The sequence below is a fragment of the Mya arenaria genome, chromosome 11, assembly GCF_026914265.1.
Source record: "Mya arenaria isolate MELC-2E11 chromosome 11, ASM2691426v1".
Taxonomy (NCBI): Eukaryota; Metazoa; Mollusca; class Bivalvia; order Myida; family Myidae; genus Mya; species Mya arenaria.
The window spans coordinates 50,358,307-50,383,968 of record NC_069132.1 but is presented as its reverse complement, the minus strand read 5'-3'; the positions used below and the strand labels follow the sequence as shown (position 1 = coordinate 50,383,968).

General features: G+C 33.3%; 1 protein-coding gene across 1 annotated transcript; it reads right to left on the bottom strand.

Moving 5' to 3' along the window:
- Positions 1-5,835: 5,835 nt before the first annotated feature.
- LOC128209750 (ABC transporter H family member 2-like) lies at positions 5,836-25,203 on the bottom strand. The gene is made up of 3 exons (XM_052913932.1): positions 24,869-25,203; positions 20,687-20,750; positions 5,836-8,587 (listed from the first exon to the last, which is right to left on the bottom strand). Exons 1-3 carry the CDS (start codon positions 25,052-25,054, stop codon positions 7,995-7,997), a joined length of 843 nt encoding a protein of 280 aa, XP_052769892.1. The 5' UTR covers positions 25,055-25,203; the 3' UTR covers positions 5,836-7,994.
- Between the last annotated feature and the right edge of the window lie 459 nt (positions 25,204-25,662).

The window sequence follows — 25,662 nt, the reverse complement described above, 5'->3', positions numbered from 1 at the left end:
GCATGTGACATACCTGTAAAAGAGCCGATTTCACAGATCTTTATGCATATTAACATTTACATACACAATATTATATGTTTGAAGGCCTTTAAGAGGACATTTAACCCACAATTCAAATATTAAAGCAATTGAAAAAATATTACAAACCCAGTTATATTCTGGCACGTTTGTTTTTGTTTTTAACATTGTTGTGACATAATAGAGCTAATATTTCACAAATATATTTAGATAAATACATGTATGTGATTTTAAGACTTAGAGGAAATTTTACCTACAAAACGAATATACAAGCAATTGAAATTTTACTGTGAATGCAGTAATATTCCATTTTATTTCCATTTTGCGTAGCAAACAAATTCAAGCAATTGAATTTTTTTTGCAAATGCAGTTATTATACTCTGGTATGGCTTTTTTTTCTTTAAACAGAGCTCTGACATTATAGAGCTGATTTCAAAAATCTTTGTATGTTGTAATATCTATCTAAATATGTGAAGCAAATATTTTAGAGGATGTTTTATTGTTGAACATAGTATTAAACATTTACATATAGATATTTTTTTCAAGACCTATTTTAGGCGACTATAAAAAAAGTACACATGGAATTGCTAGATTTTCTTCCCGCCGGGGTGCCACCTATTTTTTCACGCCCCCCCCCCCCTTTAATTTTATTGCCAGGGATATAAATGTTATTTGTGTTTTGGTCCGGTACTGTCTGGGAACGACATTTATTCATTTGTTACTATTGTGTTTCATCTAGAAACACATGTATATGGACCAACTCTATATAAAAATGTTGAATGGAAGCAAGCAATAAACTTATATTGGCCTTAGTGGACATTTTACCTACCAGGCGGGTAGCTGCATATACTCGAGTACCCTGCTGAATCCACATGATTCTGACAATAAATAATTAAAAAAATCAGCCAAAGTTGCAGTATGCGTAGTTGACAACATGATCCTAAAACTGTCAATTTTGCAGTTCTAAATAAAGCATCTCAGAACGCCCAACCGACCAAATTGCACCATGGTTTTCAAAATTTTCCATCGGGGCATGCCTAGCACAATTATGAATCCACATGAATAGAGGGCTAGCTAAGCTCCTGCCAACATCTGATCTCATCTATTAAAGCAGTTGTATATATTATAAAGAATGCAGCAGTTATAGTATAATTAACAGCAGTGGCGTGTATGATTTAACCCGGCTGTCACATAATATCACATTTGTGGGGTTAATGACTTACCGGAAAAAGACCTTCTATAATTTAAAGCTGCACTCTCACAGATTAAATTTTGACAGCTTTTTAATTTTTTGTTTGGGAGTGAGCCAAATTTTGCTTTATCTGGGTAAATAAATGTCTGAAAACCAGAGACATAAGACTACTGACAATAGATCAGATCATATTTTTTAATATGCATGTCAAAAATAGATGATTTATATATATATGGCTTAAAGCGTAACTAACGCTCTAAGAAAAGTGAAAATTTCGGCAGTTTTCCAAACAATTGAGATTTTTTCAAAGTGTGTTATCCTATATAACTGATTTGAAAACATTGATACCAAAATCAGCTGATTCTGAGACAAATATGAAATGGTTGTCTAATCGGTCAATCTGGGAGAGTGCAGGTTAAATGTCGCATGGTAACATCGGGCATATTCACCATGGTATTTTTGTAAGGGCTGATTTCCAAAACCTTTGTACATGATTCATATAAATTTTACATAAATATGTTCTTATTTCTCTGCAAACTTTGAACCCCTTATTAATCACAATGATATTCCAAGGAGTGTATTTGTTTTTACCTTGACTATTTGAAGAGTAAGGAGGATATTCTACTCGCCCTGGCATCAGCATTTGTGTTCAGTGAAAATCTTAGGGCAAGTTGGCATTTTCAATTTTAACTCTACTACCATTCACTCAATTCACTTAATATTTCAGACAGTTGTTCAGGACCATCACACCATGAGGTTACATAACACCATGTTATTCTAAAAAAATTTATAGCCCTTGATTGACTAAGGAACTTGGGTTAAAGTTTCAGTAGGGCACATTTTGTTCCTTAAAGTTTTAGGACAAGTAGGAGGGATTTCTACAAATAATATATTGACTTCATTAAAAAAGGGGGACTTTGTATTCTGTGATCCAGCCAAGACTTCAGATTTTATTTTTATATGATGCTTAATGCTTTTATACCATAAAATTTATTTTTCCGACCAATTATTGTCCTTCATGTTAGCCAATACAAGTACTAATAAATTTTACTGATACTGGAACAAACAAGTGTTAAAACCTTTCAGATGAATTTAATTACACATTTTAGCCTTGGGTCACCATTAAAAAAAATGGCGTAAAAAGCTTTAACCTTGAAGCAAAAAATTGAGCTTAATTGAGGCACTAAAGAACTATATCTACGAAATATCAGAACAATTTTATCCTAAGGGGTCAGTTTCCATGTAACGTGCAGATAAGGCGGTTTACATAGAATACTAATGTAAACGTTTTATGTTAAGTCAATTAATACACTATATTTAAAATAAGGAATTTGTATTTGTTTGATGATATTTCATAACCAGGCTAGCCCATGTGTGTAAAGTGACATTAAACACGGACCAGATCATGATGAATATCTATCTCTATGTCGCGTTCATGTGTCAAAATGTCAATAAACGATATCAAATAAATGATAATGGTGATAAATAAAATTGGCTAGGCTTGGATTTTTAATTAGATATATCCTTTCATGTACAATTTTAGCCTTTGACAAAAATTTACGCAAATTTGTAATATTTTTTTCCATTGTCATAAATAAATTGTAATCTCTAAATTGACAACTGCAAATTGCAAATCTTGATTAAAACTGTTTGTGGGCCACTAATCTTTGGTCTAAAGCTGCTTCGCTAAAGCTACATGAAAGCTAAAAGCTGAGCTAAAAGCATAGCAGTATTGGCTCAAAAGAGCGCAGATATTTGGGATTAAAAAACACACTTTTTAAAAAAAAGAGTCCAAAATTGCTTAGTTTTTTGACAAAATAGTGTAATTTTAGCCATGGACAAAAAATTATGCAAATCTGTAAGATTTTTTTCAATCAACATAGATATATATACATTGTCATCTCAATTGACAACTGCAAATTGCAAATCTTGATTTAATCTTGTTTGTGGGCCACTAATCTTCGGTCTAAAAAAGCTTCGATAAAGCTAAGCGAAAAGCTGAGCTAAAAGCATGGCAGTATTGGCCCAAAAAAGCACAGATTTTTGGGATTAAAAAAAAACAGCTTTTGAAAAAAAGTCCAAAATTGCTTAACTTTTTGTCGAAGTAACTTAGCTTTTTCCAATATAGTCTAATTTTAGCCATGGACAAAAAATTATGCTAATATGTAATATTTTTTCCATTGACATAAATACATTGTAATCTCTAAATTAACAACTGCAAATTGCACGTCTTCATTAAAACTGTTTGTGGGCCACTAATCTTTGGTCTAAAAAAGCTTCACTAAAGCTAAGCGAAAAGTTGAGCTAAAAACATAGCAGCTGTGGCCCAAAAAAGCGCAGCTATATAGATTAAAGAATACTGCTTTAAAAAAAAATCTCAATAGCTTAGCTTTTTGTCAAAATAGCTTAGCTTTTTTTTCCAAAATAGCTTATTCTAATTTAAATCTTTGACAAAAATTTATGCAAATATGTTATTTTTTTTCCATTGACATAAATACAATTGCAATCTCTAAATTGATAACTGGAAATTGCAAAACTTGATTAAAACTGTTGGATTACTATGACCACCTCTGGTGGCAGATCTGTGGTCTAGTGATTATTCAGGTTTGATTCCTGCTGCATCACCAAAAATCAATTATTGTCCTCCAGGAGGGACGTGAAATTGGGGTCCTAAGTGACAGTGCTATAAACTGGTGCACTGTAAAGAACCAGGATAGTTCTAACCAGGGTTACATTCTGTCTGTGCACTATGCTCCAAAATCCTAAAACGACTATCAATCTTATAGACTGATGCACTCACCGAATGGGCCTTGCCCGAGTTTGAGTATAAAATAAGTCTACACTCCATTGACCACCTCTATCAAACAACCCCAAAGTTTGACAAACAAGAGGTCAGGCGGAGTGAGACTCCCGTCTGTGTGTATTGTGGAACAATCCACTATGCTAATAAAATGGTTCTAGTGTTATTCAATTATTACTGATGGATGCTCCTACAGTCAATAGACAGGTTGTCAAAAGGTCTACTTCTTTCAAGGCAGTGTTTCTCAATGTAAACTAAACATTGAAAGAACATTATTTCATCCAAGTAATATTCATTTTATCAGTTCTGTCAAGCATGACAATTTTATATGTGTCCAAAAGTAATAGGGACAGTTTCATTGATCAACCGAGGTAGTTTATTGCTGATGACTTTTAAATGAGTTACTACTTACTAGTAATATATATTTTATTATGACCTCATGAAGAGTTCTGTAATGGATCATGTACCATCTAACAGTGAAGACTTAAAGCATCATAGTTTTCATTTGATCTAGAAATATACCTATTATTAGTAATATTAAATTAAATTGCGTTGACTGTTTCAGCTGTGGGGGGGAGGGGCACACCCGGTGCGAGCCCCTACCCCCTAAAATCATCCAAGTTAACTTTTTATTTCATTAAAGGAGATTTGTTTTATAAAAAATGCCCAAAATGCATAATGGGGCATAACTCCAGCCTCCGGTCAACACTATTAAACAAATTTCAGTTCTGGGGTAGGAGGTGGCGCAAGTCAACGAAACACTGTTTTTTGGCGTTTGTTGACTGATCAAAACAATGGGTTGATAGTTATTATAGGATTAATATAGACCAATCAATTAACATTTTAGATAAATTGACCAAACCAAACCACACACTGGTTTTATCTTATTAGCTGCTGTTATTTTTTCAGTACAACAAGGGGCATATCACAACAAATATCAAAGCCAGAGTTATGGGCCTTACTACTCATGTAAATGTTTTTACATGATCCATGTGTACAAAGTTTCATTTGAACATCTTGAAAAGTTTTTGATTTATGGCCAAGATTTGCATAACAACTTTAACAATGACAAGGCTTTGAAAACCCGCTTAACTTTTTATTGGATAGCATGTAAATACAACCTTTGAGGGTTTGGAGCAAAGCCGATATTCACATGTTCTTATTAAACTGGAGTCAATGTCCTTTAATCATGGCATAGACAAATTAAAATATTTTAATAAAAGCTTTTTGCATAATAGTTAAAATTTTGTGTAGGGTATTATGGAAATACCGGTCAAGTGTTTTTGATGTTATCAAGATATTATAACATGACTAGTGATTATCATATATACTGAAATAAGGAGAAGGACTTAAGAAAGGAAATGACTTAAAATGTTTTATTATTACACCAGATATTTATACTATAAGGCCTCACTCAAATGAAATGAATTTGAACAATCATCGGCATTTTAGTCCTTTCATCCATCAGGGATTTGATTGACCTGGCAGCTGAAGGGCTGTAACCATTTTGGTTTAGGCGGCACTTTAGGCCCTCACTGGGGTTCGAAGAAGTGAAGCACCCTGCCATATATACAAGTGTCTTTTAGAGGCCCTTCTGTGGGCTCTCCCGACTTCAAAATTGAAGAAAATTCCAGGAGTGTCAATTCTTACACCAAATTAAGTAACAAATAAAGTTACCAGTTAACAATTTCAACCATTTTCTTTTAGTCCCTAGAGCCATTAAATCCGCAATTATCCGCAAAGCCAAGGACAAACCACATTCCAGTGGACAATCAGTTCTCCAGTTAAAACCAGCTTCATCACCACAGAATAACAAGAGTTTTATTAATTTTTAATGTATTTTTTTTCTCTTTTTTCATATTATATTACATACATCTTTCAATGTACATGTTCAAAAGACATAATAATGAAATACCAATTTAACAAATGGAACTACACAAAATTCTAAAATGCCCTGAATTTTAGAGAAACAATGACAATGCACAAACACATAAAAATTCTACGCTTTGAGTCGTTTTTATTATACTTTTACACTCAAAGTTAAGTATAATTTTTATGTAGGATAGCATGTGTTAAATATGGGAACACCTTACATTTTTATCAAATTGAACAACAAATAGCAATAGAGCAATTTATATAATTACATTTTTGGAAAAAATAGCTATATATAGCACTGAAAACAAATACTGCTATTAACAGAAATTCATGAAATGCCATGAAAATGAAACATTAAACGGCAATGCAATATATCAAATGAATCTCGATATTGCAGACCTTTGTAAGCAAAAGACATATTTACGGCAAAGAAAATGTGTTGAAAATAATTATTAAACATACAGATACACTAAACCTAGAATAGAAATTCACCATACAATAAAACTCCAATTAAAACTTCCATTTATCAAACACAACACCATTGGATAATAAAATTGTGCAAAACCTATCTATCTATGAGCTGTGGAAAAACCATTATTACCACACACAACATTATCCCTGAACATTTTAATATCAAACTAAACCTGCATTTATATTCATAATCTTCTCCAAACACATACCTATGCCTCAGTTAAATGGACTCGTGCACATTTTATAGAGCTAGACATCAAATTGTTAAAGCTGCACTCTCACAAATTCACAGTTTTTGTCTTAGAATCAGCTGATTTTGGCATCAATGCCTTCAATTCAGTCATATAAGATAACACACAATAGAACAAATCTCAATTGTTTGGAAAACAGCAGAAACTCATTTTTTCTTAAAGCGTTACGTAACGCTTTAGCCATAAAATAGCAATTTTCAAACGCAAATATGAACACCTATGATCTGATCTTTTGCCAGCAGTCTAATATCACTGGTTTCCAGAAATTTACATGTACGCTAAAATTGGCTCTTTCCAAGACCAAAAATAAAAAGTTCAATCTGTGAGAGTGCAGCTGTAAATGTGAACCATGACTGTGCGTACGATAAAACCCCCAAAAATCAAATAAGAGCTCTGTTGTTCACAATAATATAAAAAATATGACCTATAATGCTTCTATTTGCTAAAAATAAGCAAAATATCTTGATTTGAACAAGTTCAATAAAAATGTTGCTAACATAAAATCTCTGAACGAGTCCCTTTAAAATTCAAGGAGCTTTAAAAAACAGAAATATAAAAAATACATCTTGAGACTATGCACAGCATATTCCTTGAATTCATATGAGAAATAAAAATTACACTAGACCCAATGGATGGGCCTCAAAATATGGAATTTTTATCAAAATAATTTTTACCCCTGTCAGGGCCTCACATCTCACAACACTCATTCCAAATACATGTACAGCCCCTAATTTATTTTTTACTCCTGAGGTAGACTTGCATTTAGAAAAAAATACAATTTTCACACAAAAATGTCCCATGACTAAACTTATCTGACATTTGCAAAGCATATAAAAAACATAAACCACTAATTTAATGCTTTCATAATCTCACTTATCACCATCAATGCATCTGTCAGATATGTTTAGCCAATTGTGCAGTGTTTAAATGATAACATCACATGCTTGGGTTACATACCACTAATTTTTGTTCACAGTCATGTCGCTACATTAAATTCTAAAAGCTGCATGAATCTTACACAAAGCATGATTGGTAACAAACATGCTCTACTAGAGTTTGAGAGAGTATGACAATTCCTAATGCCACACTAGCGCAAAATATATTCACATCGTAAGAATCACAAATTGCGTATGCAGCAAGAAGGTAATGAAGAAGTTGGTCATCATGTTAACAACAATGGAAAAGAATGTGAACAGCAAATGTCTTATTTTCCATTCCACGTGCCCTAAAATGCGTCAGCCGGGTTTGAAAACAGGCGTCAGCTTAGCCCTGAATAAGTCTCTACCATCTTCTGTCGTAGAGTAAATTGTGTGTATATTTAGTTTTGTGGCCCTGCAAAATTATCTCACCCTGTTTATACACGCTTAGTTGAACACAATAAACAGGGTCAAACGAACGCTTGCACCTGCTGCATTTTTTCAAAATCTAGACAGGGCCGTTGCGTAGCGGGACCTGAGTCGGAATCATACACATTATCTGACGCATAGTTCAATCTGTGTCGTTTACGTGGTGACACTGATGTCACGGTTATCGGCGCCATCCGAGCTAAAACTTGTCTTTGAGTCTGATTCGCGATTTTTGTGTACACTCTAACTCTTTGAACACCTTTAGGTGGGCTGGAACTTAATAACACCGGCTGCGGCGTTAGCAGAAATTCTTTCACCTCGTCGTCGGATTCCCCAGCACTATCACAGCATCCGGAACAATGAACGTCCGACCATTTACGTTTTTCCGCCACGTTTTCCTTATTTATTGAGCCCAGTTCATCTTCAGAACTGTGCCTGTCAAAGTCCAAACTTTGTCGCTCATAATCAGATGTACAACTGACTGTGTCAAAGTTGTGTTCGCTGATCTCATGCGTTTTTGCTGCTGGCAGGTCGGATGATTTGCCGTTGTCTTGTAAACTGTCTCTAGAATTGTTGTTGTTGTTGTTGTTGTTGCCTTTTCTAGTCAAATCATTCAAGCTTGTATTAGAGCCATCTGAAAATACATAAATTTCAAAATTAAGTTTTAAAGTTTAGTTTCAGGTAATCAACAAGTATGTATGCATATAATATTACAAAGCCTAATTAACATCAATGTGTGATGATGATGATGATGATGATGTTGATGATGATGATGATGATGATGGTGATGACGACGATGATGATGATGATGATGGCAGTGATGATGATGATGATGCTGATTATGATGATGGTGGTGGTGGTGGTGGAGGTGCTGCTGCTGCTGCTGATGATGATGATGAAAAGCAAAAAAAATAAGCTTCTCTTGAAACATTCTCAAACATTCTGATTGAATGTGGGAATGTGGCTGTGGCTTTGTATGATTATTAAATGATAGGCCATTAATAAATGCGGCATTTGTTGTAGACTTTGACACCACATTGTAAAAGCTTTAATCAAAGGGCTCTGAGCGCCAGACATATCTTCTATCTTTATTTACCTAAGTCATGCATTGAGTCCGGGTTTTGTGCTGTCTGAATAAACTTTATGATAAAAAAGAGCTTTCACGATTTTGAGACGCAGTTGGCAAATTGAAAAGTCCCAAAGGCCCATTTTACTGTAAACAACCCCCACAACATCCTGTGATAATAGATCTGCACTGTTCACAGAATAAGCATGTAAAAACAACATTTTTATCACCACCATCTGCTGCTATGGAAAATAAATGACAATTCACCCACGTCATAATGAAACGCTGACAGAGAATTATGCAGAACGCTGACAGAGAATTATGCAGAACGCGGTGTGGATAGACAATAAATTCTAAAGCAGTTTGCGATCTTAAACTGCAACTGCTGTGACAAAATGAAACAGAGTTTGGCATACGCTATGCCTGGGACGACAAATGCAAAAAAAACCTAGTTAATTTCAACTTTGTCGCATGATTAAAGAGGCTATTTTCAACTAACAATAGTAATTTGTTATTAATATCTGGGTGTAAAATAGCCTTAGGGCAGCATGCATAGAATCTGCAGCTTAGCTGAAAGCCAGAAACGAAGTAACTTAATTGATATGCAAATGTCCCCTATAAAATAAATTCACCAATTTCGTTGGCAACTGATTGCATGTTTCGATATGCTAAGCCCTCTAGCAATGCGACTATGATTTAAGCCTGCTATATATCACCCATCGTGACATGATTGAGAACCACGTCTAAATACTTTTACCTCTTTCTACTTTCCAAACAGGTAAATATTGTATTTATTGTCGTGTACCTGGTACATTCACATAAATGTTCAAATATTTATTGCCACACAAACTATACATTAGACAACATTATCCCTTGAAAAAAATGGTAAAAAACCCCATTATTTTTAACTTTTTTTTTTGGGGGGGGGGGGGTGTCTCTGGGGCCATTAGATCCGCGGAATTCCGCGAATCCGCGGTCAAATCACACCCCTGAAGATTGTTCCCATATTTTCGTCTATTTTGAGAAAAAAGTTAAAATCAGTCTTTTTTCGTCTTATTGCGCCATAGTCATCATCATGGCTGTATGTTGGCGTTATGAGAATATGGCCATATTTTACACAATCATATTAATTGCAATTCTCAATTTACTCCAGCTAAATACGAGTGAGAGTTATTACCTATATTTTGCCCCATTATGTCAGCTAAGAAAAACAGGTGAGCGATGGGATATTTTTTATATTCTTCTTGGTAACTGGACTCTATTTGTTAATTTCACTGCAACAAAATTTACATAAGGTACATTTAAATAATATGGTATAAAAAATCGACTATTTATAACAGCCATAAAAACATGCTTTAATATTATTTGACTACATGCACAATTGCACAGTCAGTGAAACAGAGCATGTACGCACTTTTTACCAAACCCTCAGAGAATTAAGCAGATAAAATAATATCTAATAAAAAAATAAATATCTCCCAGACGGAAATTAAACTTGTCAAGCTCGTCCAAATGATGTTTGAAAGGCACGTTCTGATGCGGACCATATTACCATTTTAAATTGTTGTTCAGCTTCTATAATTCTCTTGAGGCTTTCTAAACTTGTTTGCTTGGTTAAAGTTAATGCTATTGAATATTTAAATTGCATTAGGTAGGGCATTGCATTTGCCTTCATAAAGAGTTCTTTTACCTGCATTTGGGCAACATAAAAAATGGTTTGGTTAGGGTTAAATCCTTTACAAAAACAGGTAGAGTAGGTAGAGTTTTTTTATTGGGCTTTATATAAGAACCTGTTTTCATTTTAAGACAATGGTTTAAGTAATATATAGTATAAAGTAATATATAGTATAAAGTAATATATAGTATAAAGTAATATCTGTATTAAGCTTTCAATAGTTTTAACTACAAATTAAATCACACACTTATTTTTTCTTTCTTTTCTTTTTTCTTCTTTTTTTTACAACTGACAATAAAAACAGTCGTGTTGGCGCCTATTTCAAAGGTAGGGTCGGGTACCAAAACCAAATGTATTTTTGTTTTAGGCCTTGGCTAAATATAAGACAATGGTTTAAGTAATATATAGTATAAAGTAATATATAGTATAAAGGTATAAAGTAATATATAGTATAAAGTAATATCTGTATTAAGCTTTCAATAGTTTTAACTACAAATTAAATCACACACTTATTTTTTCTTTCTTTTCTTTTTTCTTCTTTTTTTTACAACTGACAATAAAAACAGTCGTGTTGGCGCCTATTTCAAAGGTAGGGTCGGGTACCAAAACCAAATGTATTTTTGTTTTAGGCCTTGGCTAAATATCACAAAGTGATCTATGGTAATAAAGCATTGCGAAACGTCCACAGTACAAAAACAATTGTATTGTACTAAAGGCATTTTACTTTTTCAAGTTAATTGTTCCCTGCACATGTCCACTTTTTTTAAAAGCTGCATGTCATAAAAATGTTGCACTTAATTTTTGTTTTAAAAGCATCAATCAATTTTAAGACAGTTTTTTTTCTTCATATTTTATTTTAGTAATTTCAGCGCTTCAGATCGGGAGTTTTGTGAACCGAACATTTAGGCAATTTCATCTTTAGCTGAAAATAAAATGGGTAACAATTCACTTGCTGCTGTAAATGTCACCCATGGACAACAATTTTTTCTTCTCTTTATTCATCAAAGCAAATGATGGCAAGCTTTGTAATGACTAGATTTATTGATATAACTTAAATATAGCCTTTTCAAATACTATTACACAGCAATTTTAAACACTATTATTAAATGACTCAACTAGCTGTTCTCAGTTGCCTCTATAATTTAGAAGAAGAAAATCATTTTAATTTAAAGTTCAGTAAAATTGGAGAGTTTTAAATTTGAGTCATATAATCACATGACTTAATAAGACATTTATTAATACTGGTATATGGGATGAAAAGAGTGTCTGCAGAATTCATATGTTTCTATTTTATCGTAAAGTTAATCTTGCATTGCTGAAATCCCAGGGGTAAATTTAATGATTTTAGCCAAATTCACATATTTTAATATCATTATATTTTAGATTTATTTAATTATGATAATGGAATCTCCTGTCTGAAAGTTTCAGAAATTTATCTGCCACTGCTGCAAAAAAATAAAATGTCAGAAGTAGAATATATAAAAGGAATTCCATCAAGGGAATTTCCAAAACAGCTAGACAATAATTTGATTTGTTATCAGCAGTCTAGTTAATAATGCATGTCACTCTTGGCAAAATCTTTCCCCACAGCTTTTACTAATAAAATTAATCATTGAAAATGAAATTATGGTGAATGAGTACGCAAGTCGGCAATAAACTCATTTCAAAAATGAAGGTTATATCTGGAGGCTAAACTGTTAATGAATTATGGAAAGGCTATAAAAACACTAGATAAAATTACTTTTAATGGACATAACCATGTCAAATGTGAGTTAAAAAGTTCATGTTTCTGTTAATGTAGCCTTTAGATAAAAAAAATATGAAACATTTAACCCTATAAAGACCCTTCACATTGGCCCAAGCTTTCATACAGCAATACAAATCATTTAAGTATTAAAGTCCTGATTCGAAACACATTTTTTTACTTAAGCAGTTGAAAAGTTATGTTTTCAACATTTCTGAACATCAAAGATCTGCAGGAAAGCTGCATGATACATCAAAGAAAGAACACAGAATGTTCTTTTTCTACATGTATGTGTTTATATATAGATGCATGTACATGTGTTCAGTGTACAGTGTACGTGCATGATTCATCAAAGAACACTGAAAATATGTTCTTTTCCTATGTATTTATATATATAGATACATGAGTTCATTGTATAGTGTATGTAGGTGCATGTATGCAGCTTGTTTATATATAGATACATGTGTTCATTGTATACTATAATAGTGTACATAGGTGCATGTCCGCAGCTACCATTTGCAATAAATTTGGTTCCCTGCTTACTTTGTATACAATGTCATGCAAATAGTGATAGAAAAAACATAACAGTTTGCTATGGTCAGCTAACGTTAGCTAACATTTTTTTTTTAAAGGCATAAAAATTAATTCTTTGAAAATTCTACTGACCGAACTGACCCTATTTTCCCTCAGAGCCTATAGGTTTGTTTTTTTTTGCTTTTTAATCAATATGTGGATTTTTTTTTATTACAGTAATATATATATGGAGAACAATGTTTTCAAAATGTTCTTAGATGTACGTCAATACATGCCACCTTACAGACATGGAACATCAATTATTCAGATGGAATCCAGCTGATCTGCAAATGTTGTCACCTTTTACTGACCTGCAAGTGACAATGGTCTGGCACGTGTACACTTGATGGCATGAGGTCAATGTACATGCAAGTGCGTGTCAGATTATAAAATCAATGTCTCCATGCAGGACAATGTCATGTATTATATGTAGTCCAAATAACTGTACGTTGACAAAATAGTTACGATTTTTTTATGTGGCAAATCTTTAATTAGAATCCCGTATTGAACGTCAATTATTCTAGACTAGTATTATATGGAGTGGGTGGGGAAATGGAGGATCTGAGTGATCAATCTGCATACAACTTTACCCATTTTTTCATGATTGATGTTGGACAAAACTTATTTTATCATTTTTTTGCTACAAATAATATTTCTAAGAACCGGTAGTGACCGTTTGCACTCACACTCCAGGTAGACCAGTTATTTGCTTACAAAACAGGTTTTTTTGGCGAGGCCTAGTTTACATGTTGTTGATGTGCCAGCTAGTATCCACAGGTCTCTCATGAGTTGTGCATTAACACAGAATGACTGATTCATTTAGGGCTAAAAATAATGGTTTTGGTTTCAGGGTTCAGGGGCAGATCTCGGATTTGTTGTTAGAGGGGGCGTAATTTAGGGACATAACTTTTAGACTTGCATCCCTCGCTCTAAACCAAAACTATAGTGTTAACATCCCCAAGAAAAATTTAACAATTTTTCATCCGAAATGGTGCATTTTTGGCGTAATTCTTTACTCTTTCTCTTAAAAAGTAAACTTTGGGGAAGTTAGTGGGGGCGGCTGTTTGCGCCCCCCCTGGACCTGCTAGTAGGGTTATTCTTTTCTAAAACAGGTAGAGTAGGTAGGCTATTTTTTTCTTATTAGGCTTTATATATGTTATAACATTATTGTCCTCATTGGGGAATGGCGTTATGCACCAGTCAATTGTAACCACGCCCCCCCAGGTCCGGGGGGATAGCCTGGGATAGCCGGGTGGCTCCGCAGTGCCGAGTGACTGCGGTGGTTTTGTCTTCACGCCAAATTTAGCGGGAAATTGGCCTTATCTAGGGTCCCTTGGGTGCGGGGGCATTTGGCGGGGGTTTTACCAGCAGATTGTCCCCGCAGGGCAGAGACTTTGCCCGGTCTTGGCTAGACCGAAAGTCAAAGTCCCCGCTATTCCCCGGACCTGGGGAGCTGTGGTTACAAATGACTGGTGCATTAGTAATACTCTGTATATAACTCTTTAAAGATTTTAAACTACATAACAAAACACACACTTATTTTATATTTTTATTATCATATTTATACCATTTTACTGACTATAATAAAAACTGTAGGGTCTGCACCTATTTCGTAGGTAGGGTCCAGTAACCTTAACCAAATGATTTTGTTTTCAGGCCTTACCACAGACTGAGTGGTTAACCAGAACATACATCACAACAAGGAGATTTCGCTAACTCAGCAGATTCATAACCATGATAGCCAATTTCATTAAGGAAGATAAAATCTCAGTACAGGAGAGACAATGAAAAGCACTTAAATGATGAATATATAGCAAACAATCACAACCCTCTTATGACAAGATAATGTACTGTTTATCAATATAATGGTAAGTTTTTGCAGGGTCAATATAAAAACTCCTGTGACTGCTGTCCAAGTAATGGACAATTTTTATTGCAAAACAAGATATAGAGCTCGTTCATCAAAACCGTTATTACACAGTATCGCTGAATGTCCAGCAGTAACGGATGACATTGGTTCGGCGTGACAAAAGCAAATTGGCCTGTCAAACAAAAACACTGGCCACTAAAGTGCAATTAACAACATGTGGCAATTACATGTGCTGTATTTGCTCAAAGCAACATTTGATAATAATAGTAATCACCACTTTGTTACTGAAAGGTCAAGGTCACAGTGCCCTTTTGAGTTACAATAATTGGGATGCATTTTTTTACGTTTTCAGAGTGAGATAACATTCATGACACAATGGGATCCATGATGCAAATGAATCCATGGTGCAAAGGATCCATGACACAATGGGATCCATGAATAAAAGGGATCCATGATGCAAAGGAGAACAGAAAATATCCTCACAAGGACGTAGTCACCAATACTATAATTTTAACCCAAAACACACAGAAAAAAGAAGCATTCTTTTCAATCGAAAATAAGCTAATTAATTCATGCCATTCTTTTATTAACAAACCAAAAATATATATCTCAATCTATTTGCCAGTTTTAAGTTATACTCAACCAATTTGTTTAAGACTTGGTATTGAGTTTTAATCATCTCAGTAAGCTGTGTAATTTCTCAAAATAACCGCGGCAAATGAGCACCTGTCACGTTCAAGGTTGTATGGAAATGGAATTACTATTTCTTTCTAGAGAATATAAGGTATTATTTTGGGATCTGGAATTAGTATTGAAGAAACCGCACCAAATGAGACACGTGATTGTGACACTACCCATAATTTTCTCATACTCTCTTATAATGAGCTTTTCTGCAGTATTAATTACTGTATTTCATGTTCGAAAATTCCGTTATCCCTAATAACTTTACAAATGTGCCCGCATTGTTTAATCAACTATTGAAAAGAATTCACGTAAATAACCTCTCTGCTTCTTTTAGTAAAAGCATCGTCTTAAATACCTGAAAAATCTGAACATTACCCAATATATTATAACGTACATGTAAAAGAACGCTAGAAACACACCATCTAATGGAATAGTTATCGATCAAGTCACCAATTTTCTCTTCAGCCAGTACTTGGAAGAAAGGAAAACGAATTAGGAATCGTATTTTCCACAAGAACAAGACCGTTAATGAAGGTATTAGATATAAGACATCTGAGTGCACTATTGTTTCCTTAGGAAATTATAAGACGCCCATATTGTCTGTTTCTTCATTGAAATTGCAAAAGGTCAAATTTAGTGGGTAAAAATGTGTAACAATGGTGTTGGTTAAAGACGCACACTTACTCCCAAATCAGATGTACCACAATTAATACAATTGTTTTAATATACTGAAAAGGATGAATAGATATCGAAAACAATGGTTCTTATTGAAGGATAACGTGTTTCATTTGAAAGAATGGTGCAGAAAACACAGTATTTCTTCCTTATGAGACGATAGTTATTTTAGGTCACCCTTCAGTCATTTAATATTTGTTTGTATTCAGCTATTAAATACACATTTACAATCTTTTATCATTTAATAATATTTCAATAAATGCCTTATTTAGTAAGTAGTTAAACGTTTATCACTCAAAAATTTATGTTTGTTATACATGTGTATGTATTGACTATAATAGTCGAGTGTCACTTTAAGCAGTTAATTTTGAATATATAATTGGACCAATTTGTAATTGTTCATAAAAGCTGTTGTTGTTGTTTTTTAAACTATTATTGAGCAGTCTAAGTAATATCAAAATGTTTTTCATTTTATACTTCAAACAACTGGTTTTTCTTTAGTTAAGTGGTGATCTATTGATGTTTTCACATAGTTTTAATGTGATAATGTTATCTTTTATATCAATATTTCTTGTAGTGATCACATACCCATTTGTCAACGCAATGGACCAAAACAGGGCACTGTGACAATTCTATTTTTGTTTGAGTTTTCCACCTGTGGTAAATTTTAATTTCTTCAGCCAAATTGATCTTTCAATTAGGCCTAGAAAAATACACTTGGTTTTGTGTGACCTATAAAAATATTTTTCAGTGTCTGTTTTAATATGTAGTTCAAAAACTTTTAATAAAGCTTTATACAGGCAATTGAAACTTTAACACAAATCTCCAATGATGACAAAAACGTTCTTAGGCCTAAAAAAAAAATACATTTGGTTCGGGTTACCCGACCCTACCTACGGAATAGGCGCCGACCCTACCGTTTTTATAGTCGGTTTGAAAAAAAAATGAAAAACTAAAAAAAAAAAAAAAAAAAAAAAAAAAAAAAAAAAAAAAAATTCGTTTTTTTTAATTGCTTTTTAATATTAAGTTTAAACCTTAAATGCTTGTACAGAAGATAGCTTTAACACCATTCTTTAATGATGAAAATTATATTCTTATATAAAACCTAATAAAAAAAAAAAAATAAAAAAAAATAAAAAGCCTACCTACCCTACCTATTTTTTTTAAGGATGTAACCCTAACCAAACAAATTTTTTTTTTAGGCCTTACCAAAAACCTATACTAAAAAAAGGATGAAACCTTTACCAAATCATTTTTGTTTTGGCCTAATATTACATTTCATTATTTACATTAATATTTCTTTATAGTTCATCTACCCGATTTCAGTCACCGCAATGGACCAAAACGGGGCACTGTGACTATAACTATTTTGTTAAAGATTTCCACCTGTGGTTAATTTGAATTTGGTCAACCATACGCAACTTTATATTACTGATTATCATATTTATAAATACAAGAATTTAATATTCTATGAAAACAAACACTGAAAATTCTATGAAAAGATTGTATTTCATTATGCTCATTTTTGATTCATTATTTACAATTTCCGTGAACTGTGTAAAAAACAAGCCTGTAAATATATGATATCATTTAGCGGTCACATCTTGAGCTGATTAAAGCAGATAGAATTTCCACAGTACACAAAGGAATATTACAATGATTTATAGAATATATATATTTATATATTCATAACAAAAAATGCAAATGACACATCTGTTTACATCGGATTGCACATGTTCAAGAATCTACTGCCAAAGACAGGATTCATGTTCACATCACAGATGCCATGTTTCTTGAAGGCTTTCCCGAAATATTGCTAAAACTGCTTTAATGACTGAAAGGCACAGAATTGCAAATTTTATTGTGATGTGAGAAACATTCATCTCCCGCCAGGCAGGGAGGGGAGAGGGTGGCTTCCAGAGATTCCAACAACTTCTACCAAGCCGGGGGGGGGGGGGGGGGGGGGCAAGAGGAAATTGAATGAATTAGGAAATTGCATGAATTAGAGAGATTTCCATCGTAGTTCTGAAAGGTTAGAAACTTCCGAGTGTAATTGTTAGGGCTGTGAAATATTATGAACATTAATTGGCATGCATTTTTTTCAAACATATTTTGTAATTAGTGTTACATGCAAGTCAGCACGATCAGCAAATATAAGTCGACAATGAGCAGGAAATGAACGATTGTGGGAAAACAATAATTGCTGTATGAACGATAATTGCTTCATTTAAAATCTTAAAGACAGAAACCGTATATGTTTTTTGTTGATTTTGTATAAAATTATGACAGACAGATTTACTAATTCTTTAAGTATCATTTTTTCATTCTAAAAATGTATCCAAATCTTCAGCATTTTAATAGGAAAGAAATTCGGAAATAAACACAAAATTTCTTTCATATTTAAAATGCTTAAATTAGAAGAATTGCTCACGATAGTTAAAGCCTTCAAATTCTTTCCTCACGCCCATCTTTTATTAATATCATATCCACGTTACGTTTGAAAACACCCCATAACAACTCTGAATTCAACCAGGAACAGTGTTTTTTGTTGGCCCTTTTTCAGGCCAAAATTAAGCCCCATTCCCCTCTTGAAAAAGTGTATATTTTTCCACTAACCAGGTAAAAAACGAACTTTTAATCTTAAAAAAAAAATGGAAGAGCATTGACCTCTTGACATTTAGAAAAGGAAGCAAATAAGTACCATTCATGGATATGGCGATAGGTTAATAAGTTGAATAAAAGGTTTGATAACTAGTTAAACCATGAATTATGTTAGTATTTTTCCCTTTTTGCCAAAAGATCCTATTTTTCCCCCTCAGTGCCACCATTCCCTTAAAAGTGGAAAATAAAACACGGAAGAAAACCATATATGTATATACATGTACAACACTCATGAGTTAAGAATCATAATTGCTTTCATGAGGAAGCTTGATTATAAGTTTAGAGTCAGAAACAATTATTTAGCACCATTAACAAGCTGTTTATTATCTGTAAATAATGACATAATGAATGGAACATGAACACTTGTTTTGAACGGGTTCACTGACGAAGATGTTTGGCCCACTGACAAGAGCCTTTCACTTCAAATAAAACTGACATTTTTCACTTTCTGCAAGTAATTCAACTGGCACTTTGGCAGCTTGCAACAGAGATTATGAGAAGATTTCCTCACGAAAAAAAAAAACCCTTATTACAGTAAATAACAGTATATTAAAATCATGAATTTAGGGAATGGAAAACGCAATATTTTTTTACTTTTTTAGAGAGACAAGAAATCGTGTGCAAGACAAGGAAAATTTTAATATCAGCTCATTCAACCTAATATAACAGGAAAATGCTGAGGAAAAGAAAATGCATCATAACAAAATGATGAAAAAAATATTGAAACTTGATGTTTCAACTTTTGTTGGTTTAATTTTTGGTAAAAAACATATTTCAGTTGCCATGATTTTTTTCTATGCTTTTTTACAATACATCCTGGTAAATTTGAGAACCGATAAAAAAACTACAATTCACAACAGCTAATTTTAATTTTAATGGCAATATGTTTCATTTAGAATATGAATGGGTCGGCCGGTCACCAGACATACTTCATGCTCTGTTGTTGTCACAAAGGAGAAAAATACTGTGGTATCAAGTCTGATATTCCAAAGTTAACCTTTGTATGACCGCAAATAACCGGACTATTGTGTGTACTTAGGTGCTTCTTCAAATATATGAGTTACACTCCTATTTTAAATGAATATTTGATATATAGATTGGATATCCTTGAAATATGGTCAACTTCCGACAGTCTGTAGATAAATGACTATGATAATGTCAAGTATCTGTAAATAACCTTTATTGCACTTTGGTTCTAAAATGGGGGCTCTTAATTGATTGATTGATGATGACGACGACGATTGATGATGATGACGACCATGATGATGAAAACAATGATAACAACGATGGCAACAAAGATGATGATGAAGAGGATGATGACGGCAACGATGATGAAGAGGATGAAAATGATGATGATGATGATGGATAATGATGATGATGATGATTGATGACGATGATAATTAAAGATTGCTGCTGCTGATGATGATGGTGGTGGTGGTGATGATGATTATGATGATGATGATGATTACTATGATGATATTGATAATTGATGATGCTGCTGCTGCTGATGATGATGATTGAGGACGATGCTGATGGTCATGATAATTGTGTTCAAAATGAAGACTCATGACGATTGTGTTCATAGTGATGTCGAAAATTATGATGATGATAATAACTATGATATATTATTATGATAACTGTTACATGATAATAGTATATCAAATAACAATATCAATGAAATTTGTCGGTTTCAGTTTAATTAATTTTTCTTGACACCAGTCTACTGTAGCATCCTGTATCTGAATCTGTAAGATCTCATGTTTTTTATTAAAGAAGAAAACTTACAAATGTCATCGTCAAAGTTGTCATCAGATTCCGTCCCCGAGTCACGTTCCTCGTCATCAGCATCCTGGAAGCATATAGTAAACAGATATTAGATTACATTATATATGAAAGTAAATGGTAAACAGATCTTTATATAGAGTATAGCTGAAAGTTAGGGAAGGTTGCTGCACCCTGTCTTTCTAAAGAAGCACCCGTCTGCCCTCTTGGAGACCAGCATGGGAACCCTTCTGCCTTTTAGAATTAAATGCTCAAGACTGTCAAATATTGCTTTTGTATCGTCTAAAACTTATAATTAGATTTTAAAAACATACACACTCGCTCTACATATTCTTTCAATTATACACAAACTTTAACATTTTCAGCCAATTTCATAATGTTCAAGTTCCTTATAGCCTGATTCAATGTTAACCTTTGACCCTCAGCACCCTGTCCCTTTTCTGCAACACCCTTTTTAAATCCTGGCTTAAGCTCCAACTTAAGAAGTTGAACATTATATGAACATATATCATTAAAAGATACATGTATTAGACTTGGGGAACGTGTGTTTAGTTTGAATACTCTACTGATTTTGATATTTATAATAGAAACTGTGAAATAACGATCCCTATACAGCTCATGGCTTATTTAAGTACATTCTGATTTATTCAATAATCAGTTCTTTTTCAGTTATACAACGCAAAGACATTGAGACGACTGTCAAGCTAATTTATATTATGCACTTAAGCATGTACGGCTTGGTAATGTTGGGTTTAAATAAATAATTTAAACATTTGCTATGCATGATGTGCGTACGCCCGTATCAGTAGCAGAACGCCCCCTGAATATAACACACTTGTTGCCCTCATGAGACTTATTTTACACCCACACTTGCCAAAAACATGTCCTAAAATATCACCAACATAAAGCAGAAGAGAATTTTCATTAAATTATGAGATTTTAAGAAGACACAAGCAAAAACACTACCTGTTTGCACAATGCAAAAAGAAAATTTTGTTTATGGTCAAAAGATTATAATTTGATACATTCTTGAATTGATTAGCATATTTGTCAAGCTGAAAAGCATTGTAATTTGACTTATAGTCGGCATGGTATAATGATTTTAACAACGGTTTTATGTAACTTAAATGGCTGATTGACAGATGAATTCACATCGAAAAACATCACATCATGTAATAGGACCAGATATTGCTTAATACAAGTTACAAGCAGACGTTGCGTGACTCTTAAAAAAACATGTCTGATATCATGTTTAAATATTCAACAAAAAACATCAATTTGAAAGTGATCTTATACATCACGCATTTGATATGTGGAACTCGAGCTACTTAAAAAAACACCTCACGGCAAAATATAAGATTTCCATAAAACATCCTATTTGCTGTTTTGAGCGAAATATTTAGTGGCGTGATGGGTGATTTGGAAAAATCAATCTATTGCCATGATCCGAAAATAGTCTGAAGGCAGCCTTTATTTGCCATAAAAGTCGACCAGAGTTGGACGCTGGCCAAATAGCATAGAAAGGAAATATCCATTCAGTGTCACCGCGCGCTGTGTTGAATAATGAGAGAAAAAAAGCACTATAGGTTTTTCACATGCTTCGCAACAAACCTGGCATTATTTTCAACGCCCATACATGGATTTAAATACAATCAAAACTACAGGGACATTCGGCCCCTGGTACACAGATCTCTTAGGAACACGCTGTTTATGTCAATATGATACAAGTGAATGTTATACTGTAATAAATCTACACAGCAGATATGAATAAACACCATTTTTTTACTACTGTATATCAGCTATTTTTGCATGATTCTATATTTTGCCTATGTCAGATTAATTTTCCAAATTTGGGAGGTACAGGCGGTGAAAAATCTGTATGATAATTGAACTTTCACACGCTGTTGTTACTAAAGCTTCTATCAAAATATATCCTGTGCCCGAGGGCATGCTTTGACAAATAAACACATTTTAATACCACATTTTATTATACCTCAGTAACCTGACGTAAAGTTTGTGCCCTTAACAACAAACAAAAATCTCGCCTATTGAGACAAAATGCCTACTGTATAGTTAAAAGTGTTGACTACAAATTTGTTCAAATCTTACATGTACATGTACATATAGCATTTTAGCCAGGTTTTCAAAAGGACAAGGTGCAAATTGAAGAAATAATAGTTTCTATACTGCCAAATATATGTCAAGTTTGTATGAATTTATAATAATACTTTAAATTGTAATCAAAACAAAATAATCTGTCATCGGATTTAGAGAAAAGGCCTTAAATTATGTTGATTTTACAAGCATTAGATGAGCAGTGGTTGAAATTAGGACATTACTGATAATAGCCTGCAAGCCTTTTTTTGCTGAATTCATGTTGGCATCCATTACTTGTGGCTAAATATTTGTTGGCAAGAGATTTTGGCTCGGTTTTCTTACAGCATCTGTCTGCCAAACTATTTGTTAACTTTTACACTGACTGAATTATTTTAGGGATACAGAATTCTGAATAGCAATGATCTTAATCTAGGGGTATGCTATAACAGGTGGCCGTATGGACCAGACATGTGGAACAAATCATTAATGTTTTAGGTCTTTTCTCATAAATATAAATATACCTAATTAAAAAAAAAACATTAGTTGTTCATCATTTTGAAGGCCATAACCAAAAAACATCTTCGTGAAATTTTTGAACTTGAACTTAAAATAGTGAAAAAATATTTTTTCAGAGTTGAAATTAAGGAAAACTAACAATGTTTTTACACCAAAGATGTAAAAATTAAAAAAAAGGTTCAAATAATAAATGCGAATGAAACAATTTGATGAAAAATCGAAGGAATTAAATAATTGTTTCAGAAGTTAAATAAATACTGATCCTGGTTATGGGGTATGGGTATAACCATTTTTAATGATACAGGTTTGTGGTTTTGAAATGGTCTACCACTTTTATGAGCACTGTTCTATTTTTTGTAAATCATTTTACATTTTAAGCTCAAGCAGGGAGGGATTGCTCCTGAAAACTTCCTTATAGTTTTCCTTATAGTTAATAAATTTAACTATTTTGATTTTTTTTGTACCACCAAACTATTAAATTTCAAGGAAAATGGATTTTTTTAAAATGTTAGATGTAATTCAGTCTATGTTGCGTGAGAGCTGAATATAATATTATAGGTTTTAACGGCTATATCAGTAACTGACATCAGAGCTGCACCATCGAAATCTGGGAAACCTAATTATGCTGACATAATGCAAATTGCCACATGTCATTTCTATTTTATGCTCTAACATGTTATCGCTGTTTATCTAGTTACACCCAAGAAACTTGAAGAGGATAAGACCAATGTTTTAACTGCTAACTGATTCTCTGATAAACTGAAAAAACCTGAAGTCAACATTTTGTGAACTTTATGTACCTGGAGAGCCTTTTTAAGATTTTATTTCAAATAAACATTTGGCAGATGTTATTTTTTTCTTTTTTCATTTTTTGAAGAATTTTTTTTTTTAATCATTTTCTATCTTTTAACTTGAAAATATTTTTTTTGGAATAAATGCTCATTTTTTTTCATATAAAAGGGATAGTACCACTGCTCCCAACTTTTGCATCCCATATTTTCAGGTACATATATGTATACAAATCAAATCGTGCATACCGTTCCCTTCAGTTCAGAGTAAAGTTACTCCTTAAAAAAAACTGATGAAATTGAATTCTGCGTACAGTATAAGTAAAAGGGGAGGTACTAGCCACGATAATGCATCTACTTCTGTTTAATGATCCATTTTTGAAAAGTATTGAAAACATGCCTGGCAGATAAATCAAAGTTATATAAAACAAAGGAAAAGTCGTTTCATTATTATTGTAGATTGCTTATAATTACTTTAATTCATTTTAATGAATCACACGCAGTCCGCATGTTCAGTTACAATCCAATTAATCTGGCATTCCAAATGCAGTCAACAACCGTAAAGTGATATGGAAAGGGCAGGTTGCCAACTATTTCTAAATTGGTAGTGAACAGCTTTTACAATGCATTCCATTTGATAGTGGGAAACTTCCAAAAAAGGTGCTTTATTCCAGTAAGTAAGGTGATTTAGTGAGAAAAAAAACGTCGATGAAATTTACAATAAGTATAAAAGTACTAAAATTAAAGTAATCTGCTAATCAAAATTATAATTGCATTTTCATACCTCTGGGTGGTTTCCATTTTGTCCCTCGCTTAAGCTCTGAGATTTCAATTTCTTGGTCAGAAATTTCAGCATATCTGTGGTCATACCAATGTTCGAGTTAGATCCAAGTTTATTGTAGTGGGCAAATTTCCAAGTTACAGGCCTAAAAGATTGAGCCAGACTCCCGGATGAAATCGACAATTGCATTAGCCCAGTGGTATTAATTATTCGCAAAAGTTGAGTTTTATAACATGTCCTACACCAAGTAGCGAATAAGTAACGTATTTTGTTAATCCAGGGGCGAAACCCGCTCACAAATTGCACATTTTAGGCGAACATGCTCTTTTTCATTAACAATTTTCTTTCTTCTCATTCTACACAAAGTGTGTATTCAGTATTTATCGTAGTAGTGGGCGATTACAATACACGCAGGAGCGCGGCTTTGGAAATAATTGGGTCAATATTTAATAAACACGATAACAGACTCTTAAACATAATAAAAGTAATAGACATTAATTATTGATTATATTTGAAAGAAAGAAATTTGGAAATACGTTAAATTACAACGAGAAAATAACATTATTGGTAAATTTGCGAAAACGGCTTTACCTATTCCATCAGTGGGTTGCGGACGAGTCCATTCAGTCATGAATTTTGATTGGATGTTGTGAATTCCACTATATTACACATGGTAAGGACTGGCAGGCAGCCAAAATCGATATAGTCTGTTTCATTATTAAGGTTAATATTTAATTAGACGCTGAGAATGCGCCAATAACCACAGCATTGTACATGTTAAAGCCATTACCAGCGCA

What these genes read in the sequence shown, in the direction of transcription:
- LOC128209750 (XM_052913932.1), bottom strand. Translation starts at nt 25,054, where the DNA reads ATGCAATTGTCGATTTCATCCGGGAGTCTGGCTCAATCTTTTAGGCCT. An exon ending in AAAATGGAAACCACCCAGAG is followed by an intron (nt 20,751 to 24,868) that starts GTATGAAAATGC and finishes ATATGCTTCCAG; the next exon opens with GATGCTGATGACGAGGAACG. An exon ending in CAACTTTGACGATGACATTT is followed by an intron (nt 8,588 to 20,686) that starts GTAAGTTTTCTT and finishes ATGTATTTTCAG; the next exon opens with ATGGCTCTAATACAAGCTTG.